The following is a 15,635-nucleotide window of genomic DNA, read 5'->3' on the forward strand; positions in this document are numbered from 1 at the left end:
CAAAAATATTAAGCTTGGATATTTGAGTCTTTTGGGTTGATTGAGAACATAGTTGTTGATTAAAAATAATCCTCTAAAATACTACTTGCCTAATAATTCTGCAGTGTGTGTGTGTGTGTATATATAATTATATTATATGCCGGGTGGCCGGGGAGAGTCAGCCTGGCACGGAGGTCGTAACATCCCCCTCTCGCTGTTGCTTTTATGTCCAACTGCTGGTATATAAAAACATGCGTGTATTCGAATGCAACGTTGTCAAAAGTTCAAAGCAATCAGTGAAGAACTTTCAGAGATTTAAGATTTTGAACAAACGAACATTTACATTTTTATTTATATAGATAGATTGCTATTATACCTGACCCATTTATGAAGTATTTTCAGCAGGAGAAGTTTGTACTCCTGACTTTACAGTCCTGGTGTGTGTGAGGAGCAATGGGGACTTGAAGACCCCGCTAATATTGGTTAGTAGGGTGCCAAGTGATCAAACCGTTATCCATCCATTGGAAAAACCCTTTAGTGTGTGGACTATCAAGCTTTATGCCAGGCAACAAATAATTTTTCTCAATGTTGCTTCTGATATTTCACTGGCAGCCCATTGATTCTGGAGGACCATATGTTTTATCTGACATAATTTGGTTTTCATGTGTAGTTTTTTTTTTTTTTCTGTCGTCTGCTCTTTGTTCCACTGTATATATCTTTTTTTTTTTTTTTTTTTTGTATTAATTATAAGTGGCCAGCTTGTTCTAGATTGGAAATTGATGGAGCTTGTAAGGCCTGTCAGAAACGTTATCTTTAGGGATTCATGTCGCTTGTCGTCGTAGCTCCATTATGGGGGGTAATACCCTGACAGCTGTCACCAGCAAAGTGCTGTCATGCCGGCGAGTAAAACCACATTATTATGTAGATGTAGCAATCGCTCACTTGCTTCCGTCAAATTAATCTCCACTTGTTCTTAGCAGCAGAAAAAAATTCTGTGTGATCTGTAAACGCTTTAATTGGCTTTTAAAGTGGATCTTCACTCATCTCTTATGCGGATATTTCATGTGTTAATTGATAACCTGAATGCATGCCCGGATTCTGAATTTATAGCCTGATCATCTCATTAGTGTTACGAGCATCACCTTCTCTCTTCTGCCTTTTTAATATTCTATTATTATAAAGGACAGTGATGGTGGCAGTCTGATCTCCGCTTTACTTCTTAACCTGATGACTTAGCATATTAATAATTTCTTATTAATAATGGCAGATGGATAAATCACCTCCTCTATGTAGATGGTCAACAGATCAGTAACTTATAATTTTAATGCGACCGAAAGTTACCACTCTGCCTCAATCCGGGACAATTTCCACATAAAAAGTTCGCACGCTAAAGTACAAAGTATTTAATGAGATTTTTTTTTTTTTTAATTGAATCTACTAAGCAGGAGCTGTATTACACTGTAGATCTTTTGTGTGGAAAATCATCTGCAATAAGGCAACAAGTAAATATATATTCACACAGGACCACTAGGTCATCTGCAGCCAAATTATCAGGCAGGAAAACTCATGTTCTTACTTCAGATATCTGGGGAATTATGCAGATTTGCCACAAATTTCACTCTTTGGATTGCAAACAGTAAAAATCCACAGTATCTGTCAAAAGTTTGCACACTTCTGTGGTTCTTATCAGAATGTGCTCATTGTAGGTTCAGACTAAAATCTCCAATCACTCTTGCCCAAGACCAGACCTACTGCAAGCACAGTGAGGTGTCTGGTTACATCACCTATGGAGTAGGGAAGGGACGGGACAGGTTAGTGAGAACACATGCATAGAAAGAAAGCTCAGCATTATATAACAAGTCTATTGCTTCCCCTCAGTGCTGGATTCGCATCTACACTGCTCAGCACAGATGTATAATCTCTTCCATGCTGCACATGAATCCTTTTCTGCGTTCTCTCTACGGGAGACTTCATAGCTGCTAGTCTCTTCCCAATCATTCAGTTAGATGCAAATTAAGTGACAGAGGCTGTAGAGGGGAAAACTGGTGAAAATGCAGGATACAACGGTCAGACATAGTGTTATTCTGCATGTACACGCACACAGGACAGCTTATTCTGAAAGGTTACTTAAAGGGACTCTGTCAGCACTGAACGACTGTTCAAACTAAGTCTTGTCGCTCACTGCACCATGGCGAGGCCAGTCATTTAAATGCACATTCCCACCTGATTGTTTTCCCTCTATCTCCTCCCTTCTTCTTCTTTGACAGCTCTGGCTTCATATGGCCAGAGAAGGGTGAAGATAGATGCAAGTTGGGATGGGAAGTTGTATATAAATGATTGGCCCCGCCATGAAGCACCGAGCCCTTGTGCTTGGTTTGAACAGTCATTCTGTGCTGTCAGAGTCCCTTTAAGGCTAGGTTCAAACAGCTGTACTAAAATTTGGGACAGTCATGTCTGCAGCTCTGTGGGCTCATTCTCATAGCGGACAGGTGCAGAAACTACCTGCCTTGGACAATATATATAAGCAGGTAGCCTTTGAGCACACGGACGGGCCACTGACCGAATTTACAATTTATCTGTAAAAGAGCCTTACTTGTTCTGTCTAGAGCAAAAAACGAACCAAATACAGAGTATATGGCAGAGTAAAAAAAACTTTATTGTACACAATATACAGAAAAGACATAATGATTAAAAAGGACGACACGCAAACAACCAAGCTGGGTGACACATACACAACATATTGATAATTGATTTTCTGTATCTATTTTTTACCAGCGAATAAATTACTTGAATACGAGCACTTTTTGCACTTTGTCCCAATAGATACTGAACGTCCATTATCAATATGGAAATGGTGTCTGCTCCAGAGGTTGTCACCTTTTTATCTATACTTCCGCTTGGTTTCACGTTTTTTTGTTTGTTTTTTTGCTTGCTTATTTAGCAGTACAGTACTTGTCAGTTTGCATTTTAGTAGCCTGATACAAATTAATGCTAACCCTAATAGGAGCTGCTGTGGCTTCATTTCTTGTCACTTTCAGAAAAAAAAGACTTCATGAGCTCTCTAAGCGCTCTTATCCAATATTCTATAAAAAAAAAAGTAATAAATTGGTAACTAAAAAAAGATAAAAAAAAAAATTGCAACAGAAGGTTGAATCTAAATTTGCAGTGAAATATTAATAAAAGGGCACATACTGTACATATAAATGTGTATAAAGAATAGCCTAAGTAGGCACCAGGTAACTCGTGATTTTCTGCTAATAACTCCATGCATCAATCCATCATCTCTTGTGTAGTGCAGTTATCGAGGCCTCGCAATAGTCTCATTATGGTGCCCTCTAGTGGAAGATTATAGGATTGTGGTTGTAGTAGTAGTAGGATACCTGACAACCTTATCTGTGTGCGTTTCACATAATGGTTAATAAAAAAGCAATACTTGGTCTAAGCGTTTTTGCTTCCACTGAATTTACCATTATATATGTTACAGCATTACACTAATCTCTTATTGAACCAAAGCATAAATCATTAATTTCTCCTGAAATATTTATTTTATTTACGGTATTTATTTTTATTAATACATACATACATACATACATACATACATACATACATACAGTGCTTGAAAGAGTATTTATACCCTGTGAACTTTTCCATGTTTTTTTCACGTTAGACCATCGAACTTGAATTTTATTGGGATTTAATGTAAGTTCTTTATCAGTCATAACGTTTTTTTTTTCTTCTTTTTTTATCCTTTAGATTTGCTTTCTTTTGTTCGCCATTTTATATATCGTGTCTTATTTCATCATCAAAAGATACAAAAGGAAAGCGGGTAAGAATTTGCTTAAAAGTTTAATATTGAACTTTTTACTAATATTTTACGTACGTCATCACCTTGCTATCTGTATAGAGCCCTGAAGTCAGTTTTCTATGTACTTGAACACAGTCCTGCCTGCAGAATTCTTCTGTAGGTGTCCGGATAGGCAGCATGTATGTACGCCCATAGCAGCCTTATCATGGCAGCATACAGAATGGAGCTGTGCATAGGCCCTTCAAAAAAAAGCTTTTATTTTTTTGTTTCTTTTAATAATATTTAGTGTGTTATTTGTTAAACGTAAAGTCAGACGATTGAATTGTCCTTTTAATCAGTAAGCTTAAAGGGATATTCCCATCTCCAATCCAAGTACTCCAATTAGAATGTAGTATATGGTATTTGGGTGAAGGAGGCGCTGTAAGGCTCGTCACTACCAGTGGCAGCGAATTTGTGAACAGGGAACCAGGGGTGTCCGAGGTTGTGTTAATCTGGTTTAGGAAGTGTAAATTCGCGCTGGTGGTAGTGAGCAGAGAGAAGGCACGAGAGAGTTAAAAGTAAAAGGAATAATTTTATTGGTACAAACAGGTGATTAGAATAGCTGATTAAAAATAGATAAAAGGGCTTCAACCCAGTGATGTCACTGGGTGGGATACGTAAATAAGTATTAAAATAGATTGGTACACACTAGATAAAAAGTACATAAAAAAATAGATTAATTGATAACAAATTGGTTGCTCCTCAGAGTCTTGTGATGTTCGGTTGGAGTTGATGGTTGAAGAGACAGAGGTTCGTGGACCTAGTGGGACAGATAGGGATGTGTTAAATTGGTATATTAGTAAACAATGGGGAGGGTGGGTAGGTTTTCGTCTGTAGTTACCTGTTAATGGGTCCTTGTAGTGGGTACGGTGGTTCGCTGGCGGCACGTGGTGGTACCTGTGGTGGAGGACAGGAGGTGCCTAGGATAGGGCACAAGAGGGTTGGATGAGTGGGGATAGTATTCAACGGTAAGTGTCTATGGCTAACTTGGAGGTGGGTCGTGAATTACCCGCTATTGGTATGACAATCAGCAGGCTGTGGACTTGGTTGTTGGCTGCTGCTCCCAAGTAGCTCTGTAGGGAGGGAGAAAAGATGTACACCTATTAGGGTGTAATGTAATCAGGTTAGGGTGCAAGACCCAGTCTTAATAGTGACAGACTTAGAATTACCTGCTATTTGTGTGACAATCAGCAGGCTGTGTAGACTGTTCTGGTTGCTGTTCCAGAGTAGCTCTATAGGGAGGGGAAGGAGCTAAAGATTGAGGATAGGGTATGGTACCCAGTCTTTATAGCGGTTTGAACTTTAGTTACCTGCTAGAGGGTTGCAGGGGGTGTCCAGACTTTGGGGTGACTAGGAGGTAGGGGTCCTTGTCCCCCTTAGATAGAGATTGGAGGTATGCAGCAGAGGGCTGCTTGCTGCTGGTCCAGAGTGTATTTGTAGGGAGGGAGAGGAGATAGAGATAGATGATTAATTCTAGTAGGGTATTTGCTGATTGTAGCTGTGGTGCACAATCTTAGTGGCAAGAGGTCTTGAGTTACCTGCTTGGTAAGTACAGGGGGTGTCCAGGGGTGTCTCAGGGTGAGTTGTAGGTAATAGTCCTGGTCTCCGTTGGGTGGAGGCAGCAGGAGGCTCTGGTTCTGTTAGAGATGACCAGAGGTAGGGTGCAGCAGGAGGCTCAGGCTGACAAGTGGTGTCTCTGTTAGCTGCTAGTAGATCTGTAGGGAGGGGGAGGAGGTAAGCATATATATATATCTACTAGGGTATTGCCTGGTTATGGCTGTGGTATACAGTCTCCGTGGCAGGAGGTCTTGATTTACCTGCTTGGTAGGGGCAGGGGGTGTCCAGGGGTGTCTCAGGGTGAGTAGTGGGTACTTGTTCTGGTCTCCGTTGTGTGGATGCAGCAGGAGGCTGTAGTAGGAGACTCTGGTTTGGTCAGAGGTGACCAGAGGTAGGGTGCAACAGGAGGCTCAGGCTGACAAGTCGTGTCTTTGTATGGTGCATCAGGAGGCTCTGGCTGGCTGTTTAGTTTTAGGTTACCAGATTCAGCGGTATGGGTGGCTATGGGTGCGGAGCCAGGTTGTGGATACTGGCTGCAAGTGCTGTGGGGATAAGGGGAATGAGGTCAGCTAGATCTAGTCAGCTGGATCTAGTGTGGAATCGGTGGGGCTGAGGCCCGTTCTTACTTACGGTCTGTTGACAGCTGTAACGTCGGGAGATAGTAGGGATCCGGAGCGAGTACGGAGTCTCGGCCGGTGACTGCCGCGTGCTCGCTTGCTTCCGGGTAGGGTGAGGGAGAGCGAGAGGATGCGCGTCTCCAGGGAAGCGCGCGAGAAGAGCAGAGTGACGCGAGGTCACGTGGTGTTCAGGGTGCACGAGGTATGGAGGCCTGTGGGCGCCTCCTCAGCTGGGTTAGGGGTCAATCCAACGCGTTTCGACAGCTGCGGCTGTCTTCATCAGGAATGTAGTATAGTTCTTCTGATTTGCTATGTCGCTTACCCCATGTGCAGGGCATTGCAGCAGCTTAGGTATCACAATTAAGTGGCATATGCTCTTCAACTAAAATTTTAAAGATTTTTTAAGACAAAAAAAAAACTCCTTTTAAGCAAATATAACCTGTTATAAGGATTTGCATCTAAATAGAGATTCAACATTTTATCTTACAGATGAACAAGAGGATGAAGATGTCACTGTCAATCGAGTTTCGTAAGTATTCTTCACCTTCTGTTAGTGCCAATTTGTTAATTAATCTTTTAATTTACTTTTTTTTAAATATACACACAGTTGAAACCAGAAGTTTACATACACTATATATAAAAGACACATATGCATGTTTTTCTCAATATCTGACATGAAATCAGAATAAACCTTTCCCGTTTTAGGTCAATTAGGATTACCATCATTTTTAATATTTGCCAAATGCCAGAATAATGAGAGAAAGTGAGAATGTTTTAAGGCATTTTTATTACTTACTGCAAAGTCAAAAAGTTTACATACATTTCATTAGTATTTGGTACCATTTCCCTTAAACTGAATGACTTGGGTCAGACGTTTAGGATATTCTTCCACAAGCTTCTCACAATAGTTGGTCGGAATTTGGGCCCATTCCTCCTGACAAAACTGGTGTAACTGATCCAGGTTTGTAGGTCGTCTTGCTCGCAGCCTTTTCAGCTTTGCCCATAAATTTTCAATAGGATTGAGATCAGGGCTTTGTGATGGCCACTCCAGAACATTGACTTTGTTATCCTTAAGCCACTTTGTTACCATTTTGGCAGTATGCTTCGGGTCATTGTCCATTTGGAAGACCCATTTCTGCACAAGCTTTAACTTCCTGGCTGATGTCTTGAGATGTTGCTTCAGTATTGCCGCATAATCTTCTTTTCTCATGATTCCATCTGTTTTGTGAAGTGCACCAGTCCCTCCTGCAGAAAACAACCCCAGAACATGATGCTGCTGTCACGCTGTCTCTGTATACTGGAGGTAGGGGGCCTAAGCTGACCCTAAGCTGGGGCCCTGACTAATCCTTCAACCTGGAGGTACTGTTAAAGGTACAGAGGTCCAGGCCGCCAGCGTAACCCCCTACCTCCTGAAGATCCCTGCACCTCAGTAATCTAGTCCTGAGAAGGACCCCGATCACAACCAAAGGGAACAAGAAATAATATGCCCAAACACAGTATTTAGACGAACGAGACAGTACAAGGGAAAAATCAAAACCACCTTGCATACAAACAACTTCTCAACTACAACAGAGGGAAAACCAACGGGAAAGGAGATAAATGATAAAGCGAGGAAAGGGAAAAAACACTTCCAAATACACTTATCTCAGCAACTCCAAACACCACGATCCGCTCTGTCAGTCTGAATGAAATGCTTTCACCGACACCTCCCAAACAGACCAGCAGGTATATGAAGGAGTCTCACTACAGAAGTATTGATTGCAGCTGGGCGAGGCTGGACCTCATCTAGCCCAGAGAGAGAGAGAGAATTAACTCCCTCACTGCCGAGAAACACAAAGCACCAACAAGTCAGCTGCGAGAAGTCAGGCTGTGTACTCGTGACGATCTTCGTGGCAACACACCCGTGACAGTACCCCCCCTTCTACGAGGGGCCTCCGGACCCTCAGGGCCAGGTTTATCCGGGTGAGTCGTGTGGAAGGCCCGAACTAATCGGTCTGCGTTAATATCCGACGCAGGAACCCACATCCTCTCCTCAGGACCATACCCCTTCCAATGAACCAGGTACTGAAGGGACCGGCGATTAAAGCGTGAATCAATGACCCTCGATACCTGGAACTCCAAGTTACCATTGACAACCACTGGAGGGGGAGGTAAAAGTGACGGTACCACCGGCGCCACATACCTCTTAAGCAATGATCTGTGAAACACGTTGTGAATTTTAAACGTAGGAGGGAGGTCAAGACGGAATGCCACCGGATTAATAATAGAACTGATTCTGTACGGCCCGATGAACCTGGGACCCAGTTTCCAGGAGGGAACCTTAAGTTTTATATTCCTGGTAGACAACCATACCCGATCGTTCACACTTAGGTCCGGACCAGACACTCTCCTCCTATCAGCCATACGTTTGTATCGGTTCCCCATAGTATTCAGATTCTTCAGCACCCCTCTCCATACTGAAGCGAGTGATGAGGAAAATCGTTCCTCCTCAGGAACCCCCGAAGAGCCCCCCCCACTGAAAGTACAAAACTGGGGGTGAAAACCATATGCCCCAAAAAACGGGGACTTACCAGTGGACTCGCTCCGCCTATTATTAAGAGCAAACTCTGCCAGAGGTAAGAAAGAAGCCCAGTCCTCCTGGTTCTCTGACACAAAACACCGGAGATATGTCTCCAAGCTCTGGTTCATACGTTCCGTCTGACCATTGGTCTGAGGATGAAAAGCCGATGAGAATGACAACTGCATCCCCCGCAGTGCACAAAACGCCTTCCAGAACTTAGACACAAACTGAGACCCCCGATCAGACACCACCTCGGAGGGTACCCCGTGAAGCCTCACAATCTCCCCAATGAACACCTGCGCAAGAGTTTTAGCATTAGGGAGAGCCGGAAGAGCGATAAAATGTGCCATCTTGCTGAACCTGTCCACTACAACGAGTATGACCGTTTTACCCGAAGACGGAGGGAGGTCCGTAATAAAGTCCATAGACAGATGAGTCCAAGGACGCTCCGGGATCTTCAAAGGTAAGAGGGCCCCAGACGGACGGGTATGTGAGGTCTTAGAGCGCGCACAAACCCCACAGGACGCGACAAAAGTTACCACCTCCTTATGTAAATTAGGCCACCAAAACCGACGCGAGAGGAGATCCACAGTTGCTTTACTCCCCGGGTGTCCTGCAAAAACTGAGTTATGGTGTGCCTCGATCACCTTTTGTCGCAACTGATCTGGAACAAACAATCTCCCTGGAGGTCCAACAGGGGCGTCCCCCTGAGCCTCCAATACCTCCTCCTCCAGCTCAGAGCATACTGCCGAAACCACCACCCCCTCCTGAAGGATAGGAATCGGGTCGTCCGTATTCCCGGCCCCCGGGAAACTACGAGATAAGGCATCCGCCTTTACATTTTTTGACCCAGGACGATATGTAACGACAAAATTAAACCTGGTAAAAAACAATGACCACCTAGCTTGTCTGGGATTCAGACGTTTCGCGGACTCCAGATATAGCAGGTTCTTGTGATCGGTGATGACGGTGACCGGATGAACTGCCCCCTCCAGAAAATGGCGCCACTCCTCAAAAGCTAACTTAATGGCCAAGAGTTCCCTATTGCCGACATCGTAATTCCTCTCAGCGGACGACAATTTTTTAGAGAAAAAGGCGCACGGATGCCACTTACCAGGGGATGAACCCTGTGACAATACTGCTCCCACCCCTACCTCGGAAGCGTCTACCTCTACAATGAATGGCTGAGACGCATCAGGTTGAATGAGTATGGGCGCCGAGGCAAAACATTTTTTCAAAGAGGAGAATGCTTGACAAGCCTTGTCAGACCACCTAGAAAAATCCGTCCCCTTTTTAGTCATGTCAGTGAGAGGCTTAACCATGGACGAGAAATTACGAATGAACTTCCGGTAATAATTAGCAAACCCCAGGAAACGTTGTAGTGCCTTAAGATTCTCTGGCCGATCCCACTCAAGAACTGCCCGCACTTTCCCAGGGTCCATACGAAAACCGGACGCTGAAACCAGGAAGCCTAAAAACTGGAGTTCCTGTACGGCGAACACACACTTTTCCCACTTGGCATACAGTTTATTATCCCGCAAGATCTGTAACACCTGCCTAACGTGCTCCTGATGAGACACCAGATCCGGCGAGTAAATTAGGATATCATCCAGATATATGACAACAAACTGTCCCACCAAGCGGCGAAAAATGTCATTAACAAAGTGTTGGAACACCGCCGGGGCATTAGTCAGACCGAATGGCATGACAAGGTTCTCATAATGCCCCTCCGGAGTGTTAAAAACGCCGTCTTCCACTCATCCCCCTCCTTCATCCTAATCAGATTGTACGCCCCCCTGAGATCCAACTTAGAAAACCATTTGGCGCCCACTATCTGATTAAAGAGATCGGGAATAAGTGGGAGCGGATACGGATCTCGGACCGTAATCCGATTAAGTTCACGGAAATCCAGGCAAGGGCGTAGGCCTCCATCTTTCTTCTTAACAAAGCAGAACCCCGCAGCCACCGGTGAAGATGAAGGTCTAATATGCCCCTTAGCCAGACTTTCTGAGATATAATCCTTCATGGCCTGCCTCTCAGGACCAGAAAGGTTATACAACCTAGCTTTAGGTAACTTGGCCTCAGGGAGCAGTTTTACAGAACAGTCATACACGCGATGAGGAGGTAGTTCCTGACACCCTTTCTCCGAGAATACATCCTCAAAGTCCGCCAGAAATGGAGGTAAGACCCAAGGAGTAACCGCACCAATGACCGTGTTCATGCAGTTTTTATTACAGAATTTACTCCATTGGCTTATCTCCCTGGTTTGCCAATTAATAACCGGGTTATGCTTAGCTAACCAAGGAAGGCCCAACACAATAGGAGTGGGAAGACCCTCCAACACGTAGCAAGACAACAGTTCTTTATGTATTGCCCCCACTTGAAGTTTTACGTCATGCACAACTTGCAAAAAACTTCCCTGCCCGAGAGGCCTGGCATCGATCGAGAATATGGGGATGGGTTTAGCCAACTCACTCAACCGCATACCTTGAACCCGGGCAAACCGAGCATCAACCAGATTAGCCCCGGCCCCACTATCCAGAAGAACAGATATCCTCTCAGTTCTCGTACCCACCACCACCTCCGCCGGTACGAGAAACTGAGACGAACCTAGGGACGAAATACCTACTCCCAGATTGCCGTCCACCACACAACCTGGGATCAACAGTTTTCCGACGACTCTTCACTCTGCAAGGGACGGGATGGACACCCCCCAATAAAATGTCCCTTTCTGCCGCAGAAGAAACACCTTCCTGCCTTATGGCGCACCACCGGTCCCCTCCCCCGAAATGATGTCCCTCCTAATTGCATAGGCTCCTCTGGACTGACCAGGGGAACCACCATATGAGGGGACCTTGTAGGAGGTGGAGTCATCACAGGGGGTAGAGTTATCCCGCACCTCTCCCGAAGCCGTCTGTCCACGCGAATAGCGAGGGCCATAGCGGCTTCCAGAGACACAGGAGAGTCATACTGTGCCAACACATCCTGTAATTTGTCGGATAAACCATGACAAAACTGGCTCCTAAGAGCCGGGTCATTCCACTGGGTGTCCGTGGCCCACCTACGGAACTCCGAACAGAGTTCCTCCGCCGGACGATCTCCCTGCTGGATCCTACGTAACTTAGACTCAGCAAGGGAGATCCGATCTGGGTCATCATATACGAGTCCCAGGGCAGCGAAAAACCTATCCACTGACTGGAGAGCCGGGGAACCCGGGGGAAGAGAGAACGCCCAAGATTGTGGGTCCCCTTGTAGGAGCGAGATGACAATTCCCACCCTTTGTTCTTCACTCCCCGATGACCGAGGCCGCAGCCGAAAGTACAATTTACATGCCTCCCGGAAAACAAAAAACTTGTCCCGCCCCCCAGTGAACCTATCAGGGAGAGCTACTTTAGGTTCTGGTCCGGCTTGCTCCTGAGGATGCCAAACCTTGGACCTAACGTCCGCCAGCTCCATGGACAAACTCTGCAATTGCCGAGCTAGACCGGCTACTGGATCCATAGTAGCTGGAGAAAAACTAAGTGGGTCGGTGAAAATGTCACGCTGTCTCTGTATACTGGAGGTAGGGGGCCTAAGCTGACCCTAAGCTGGGGCCCTGACTAATCCCTCAACCTGGAGGTACTGTTAAAGGTACAGAGGTCCAGGCCGCCAGCGTAACCCCTACCTCCTGAAGATCCCTGCACCTCAGTAATCTAGTCCTGAGAAGGACCCCGATCACAACCAAAGGGAACAAGAAATAATATGCCCAAACACAGTATTTAGACGAACGAGACAGTACAAGGGAAAAACCAAAACCACCTTGCATACAAACAACTTCTCAACTACAACAGAGGGAAAACCAACGGGAAAGGAGATAAATGATAAAGCGAGGAAAGGGAAAAAACACTTCCAAATACACTTATCTCAGCAACTCCAAACACCACGATCCGCTCTCAGTCTGAATGAAATGCTTTCACCGACACCTCCCAAACAGACCAGCAGGTATATGAAGGAGTCTCACTACAGAAGTATTGATTGCAGCTGGGCGAGGCTGGACCTCATCTAGCCCAGAGAGAGAGAGAGAATTAACTCCCTCACTGCCGAGAAACACAAAGCACCAACAAGTCAGCTGCGAGAAGTCAGGCTGTGTACTCGTGACGATCTTCGTGGCAACACACCCGTGACAGCTGCCACCCCAATGTTTCACAGTTGGGATGGTGTTCTTAGGCTTCCAAGCTTCTCCCTATTTTCTCCAAACATAACGATGGTCATTATCCCAAAAAGTAAAATTTTAGTTTCCAGACCACAGGACATGTCTCCAAAAATGAAGGTCTTTGATCCTGTGTCCATTTGCAAACATTAATCTGGCTTTTTTATGTTTCTTTTGGAGTAATGGTTTCTTCCTGGCTCACTCTTTTCTTTCTTTCCTTTCTTTTCTTTCTTTCCTTTCTTTCCTTTCTTTCCTTTCTTTCCTTTCTTCTTTCCTTTCTTTCCTTTCTTCTTTCCTTTCTTTCCTTTCTTCTTTCCTTTCTTTCCTTTCTTCTTTCCTTTCTTTCCTTTCTTCTTTCCTTTCTTCTTTCCTTTCTTTCCTTTCTTCTTTCCTTTCTTTCCTTTCTTCTTTCCTTTCTTTCCTTTCTTCTTTCCTTTCTTTCCTTTCTTTCCTTCTCCTAAAACGGGAAATGATATAGAGAGAGAGAGATTTTATATATATATATATATATATAATATATATTAGTACAGAGCAAAAGTTTGGACACACCTTCTCATTTAAAGATTTTTCTGTATTTACATGACTATGAAAATTGTACATTCACACTGAAGGCATCAAAACTATGAATTAACACATGTGGCATTATATACTTAACAAAAAAGTGTGAAACAACTGAAAATATGTCTTACATTCTAGGTTCTTCAAAGTAGCCCCCTTTTGCTTTGATGACTGCTTTACACACTCTTGGCATTCTCTTGATGAGCTTCAAGAGGTAGTCACCGGAAATGGTCTTCCAACAATCTTGAAGGAGTTCCCAGAGATGCTTAGCACTTGTTGGCCCTTTTGCCTTCACTCTGCCGTCCAGCTCACCCCAAACCATCTCGATTGGGTTGAGGTCTGGTGACTATGGAGGCCAGGTCATCTGGCGTAGCACCCAATCACTCCTCTTCTTGGTCAAATAGCCCTTACACAGCCTGGAGGTGTGTTTGGGGCCATTGTCCTGTTGAAAAATAAATGATGGTCCTACTAAATGCAAACCGGATGGAATAGCATGCCGCTGCAAGATGCTGTGGTAGCCATGCTGGTTCAGTATGCCTTCAATTTTGAATAAATCCCCAACAGTGTCACCAGCAAAGCACCCCCACACCATCACACCTCCTCCTCCATGCTTCACGGTGGGAACCAGGCATGTAGAGTCCATCCATTCACCTTTTCTGCGTCGCACAAAGACACGGTGGTTGGAACCAAAGATCTCAAATTTGGACTCATCAGACCAAAGCACAGATTTCCACTGGTCTAATGTCCATTCCTTGTGTTCTTTAGCCCAAACAAGTCTCTTCTGCTTGTTGCCTGTCCTTAGCAGTGGTTTCCTAGCAGCTATTTTACCATGAAGGCCTGCTGCACAAAGTCTCCTCTTAACAGTTGTTGTAGAGATGTGTCTGCAGCTAGAACTCTGTGTGGCATTGACCTGGTCTCTAATCTGAGCTGCTGTTAACCTGCGATTTCTGAGGCTGGTGACTCGGATAAACTTATCCTCAGAAGCATAGGTGACTCTTGGTCTTCCTTTCCTGGGGCGGTCCTCATGTGAGCCAGTTTCTTTGTAGCGCTTGATGGTTTTTGCAACTGCACTTGCGGACACTTTCAAAGTTTTCACAATTTTTTGAACTGACCTTCATTTCTTAAAGTAATGATGGCCACTCGTTTTTCTTTACTTAGCTGTTTTTTTCTTGCCATAATACAAATTCTAACAGTCTATTCAGTAGGACTATCAGCTGTGTATCCACCAGACTTCTGCACAACACAACTGATGGTCCCAACCCCATTTATAAGGCAAGAAATCCCACTTATTAAACCTGACAGGGCACACCTGTGAAGTGAAAACCATTTCCGGTGACTACCTCTTGAAGCTCATCAAGAGAATGCCAAGAGTGTGCAAAGCAGTCATCAAAGCAAAAGGTGGCTACTTTGAAGAACCTAAAATATAAGACATATTTTCAGTTGTTTCACACTTTTTTGTTAAGTATATAATTCCACATGTGTTAATTCATAGTTTTGATGCCTTCAGTGTGAATGTACAATTTTCATAGTCATGAAAATACAGAAAAATCTTTAAATGAGAAGGTGTGTCCAAACTTTTGGCCTGTACTGTATATACATGCAATATATGAACACTCATATATACATAAGCACTGAGGGCACAATACCACAGCATTTACTGATGTATGTTTGTTTGGACGGTCTGAATAATTTGACACTATAATAAGACATATTATTATTTATACCCACATGTTTTGTAATTTATGAATTTTCAAAGAACGCTGGAATCATATTTTTTTCCATAGGAAGGTTGAGTTTCTGCATTTTTACCATATTTATTGGGTTATTGCCTCTTGATGAAGCTGTTACCACTTACTTCTAATTTTGCAGTACAGATTTCTGCTGGCTAAAGCCACCACATTGTAGCCGGTGTTAACCATTTATTTCTCTTCCAGGCTGTTCCTGAGTACATTCACTCTGGCAGTTTCAGCTGGCGCTGTGCTGCTCCTTCCTTTTTCTATCATCAGCAATGAGATCCTATTATCATTCCCTAAAAGCTACTATATCCAGTGGCTGAACGGCTCTCTGATCCATGGTCAGTACTGGGCAGAAAATTTGCATTTCTACCTTCCACACTTGTAATAAATGCTTTACTTGCTGCACTCCTAAAATATAGTTGCTTGCGAAAGTATTCACCTCCCACCCCCTTTGTCATTTTTTGTGTTTTGCTGCCTCACAACCTGGAATTTCACTATTTTTTAGGGTTTGCATCAGTTCATGTAAAGATCATGCCTACAACTGTGAACATTTTGTTTTTCTTTTTATTGTGAAGCAAACAACAAATAGGACAAA

General features: G+C 44.1%; 1 protein-coding gene across 2 annotated transcripts in view; it reads left to right on the forward strand.

Moving 5' to 3' along the window:
* Window positions 1-15,635, forward strand: part of LMBR1 (limb development membrane protein 1) — a 158,712-nt gene that overhangs the window by 18,662 nt on the left and 124,415 nt on the right. For both annotated transcript variants that reach the window (XM_073677691.1, XM_073677692.1), the window contains exons 2-4: window positions 3,733-3,805; window positions 6,487-6,526; window positions 15,239-15,378. In XM_073677691.1, coding sequence (XP_073533792.1) covers window positions 3,733-3,805; window positions 6,487-6,526; window positions 15,239-15,378 — 253 coding nt within the window. The remainder of the gene's footprint in view (window positions 1-3,732; window positions 3,806-6,486; window positions 6,527-15,238; window positions 15,379-15,635) is intronic.

Source organism: Phyllobates terribilis, unplaced genomic scaffold (assembly GCF_046119375.1).
Source record: "Phyllobates terribilis strain yellow unplaced genomic scaffold, ASM4611937v1 Scaffold_4__5_contigs__length_816908805, whole genome shotgun sequence".
Classification (NCBI taxonomy): domain Eukaryota; kingdom Metazoa; phylum Chordata; class Amphibia; order Anura; family Dendrobatidae; genus Phyllobates; species Phyllobates terribilis.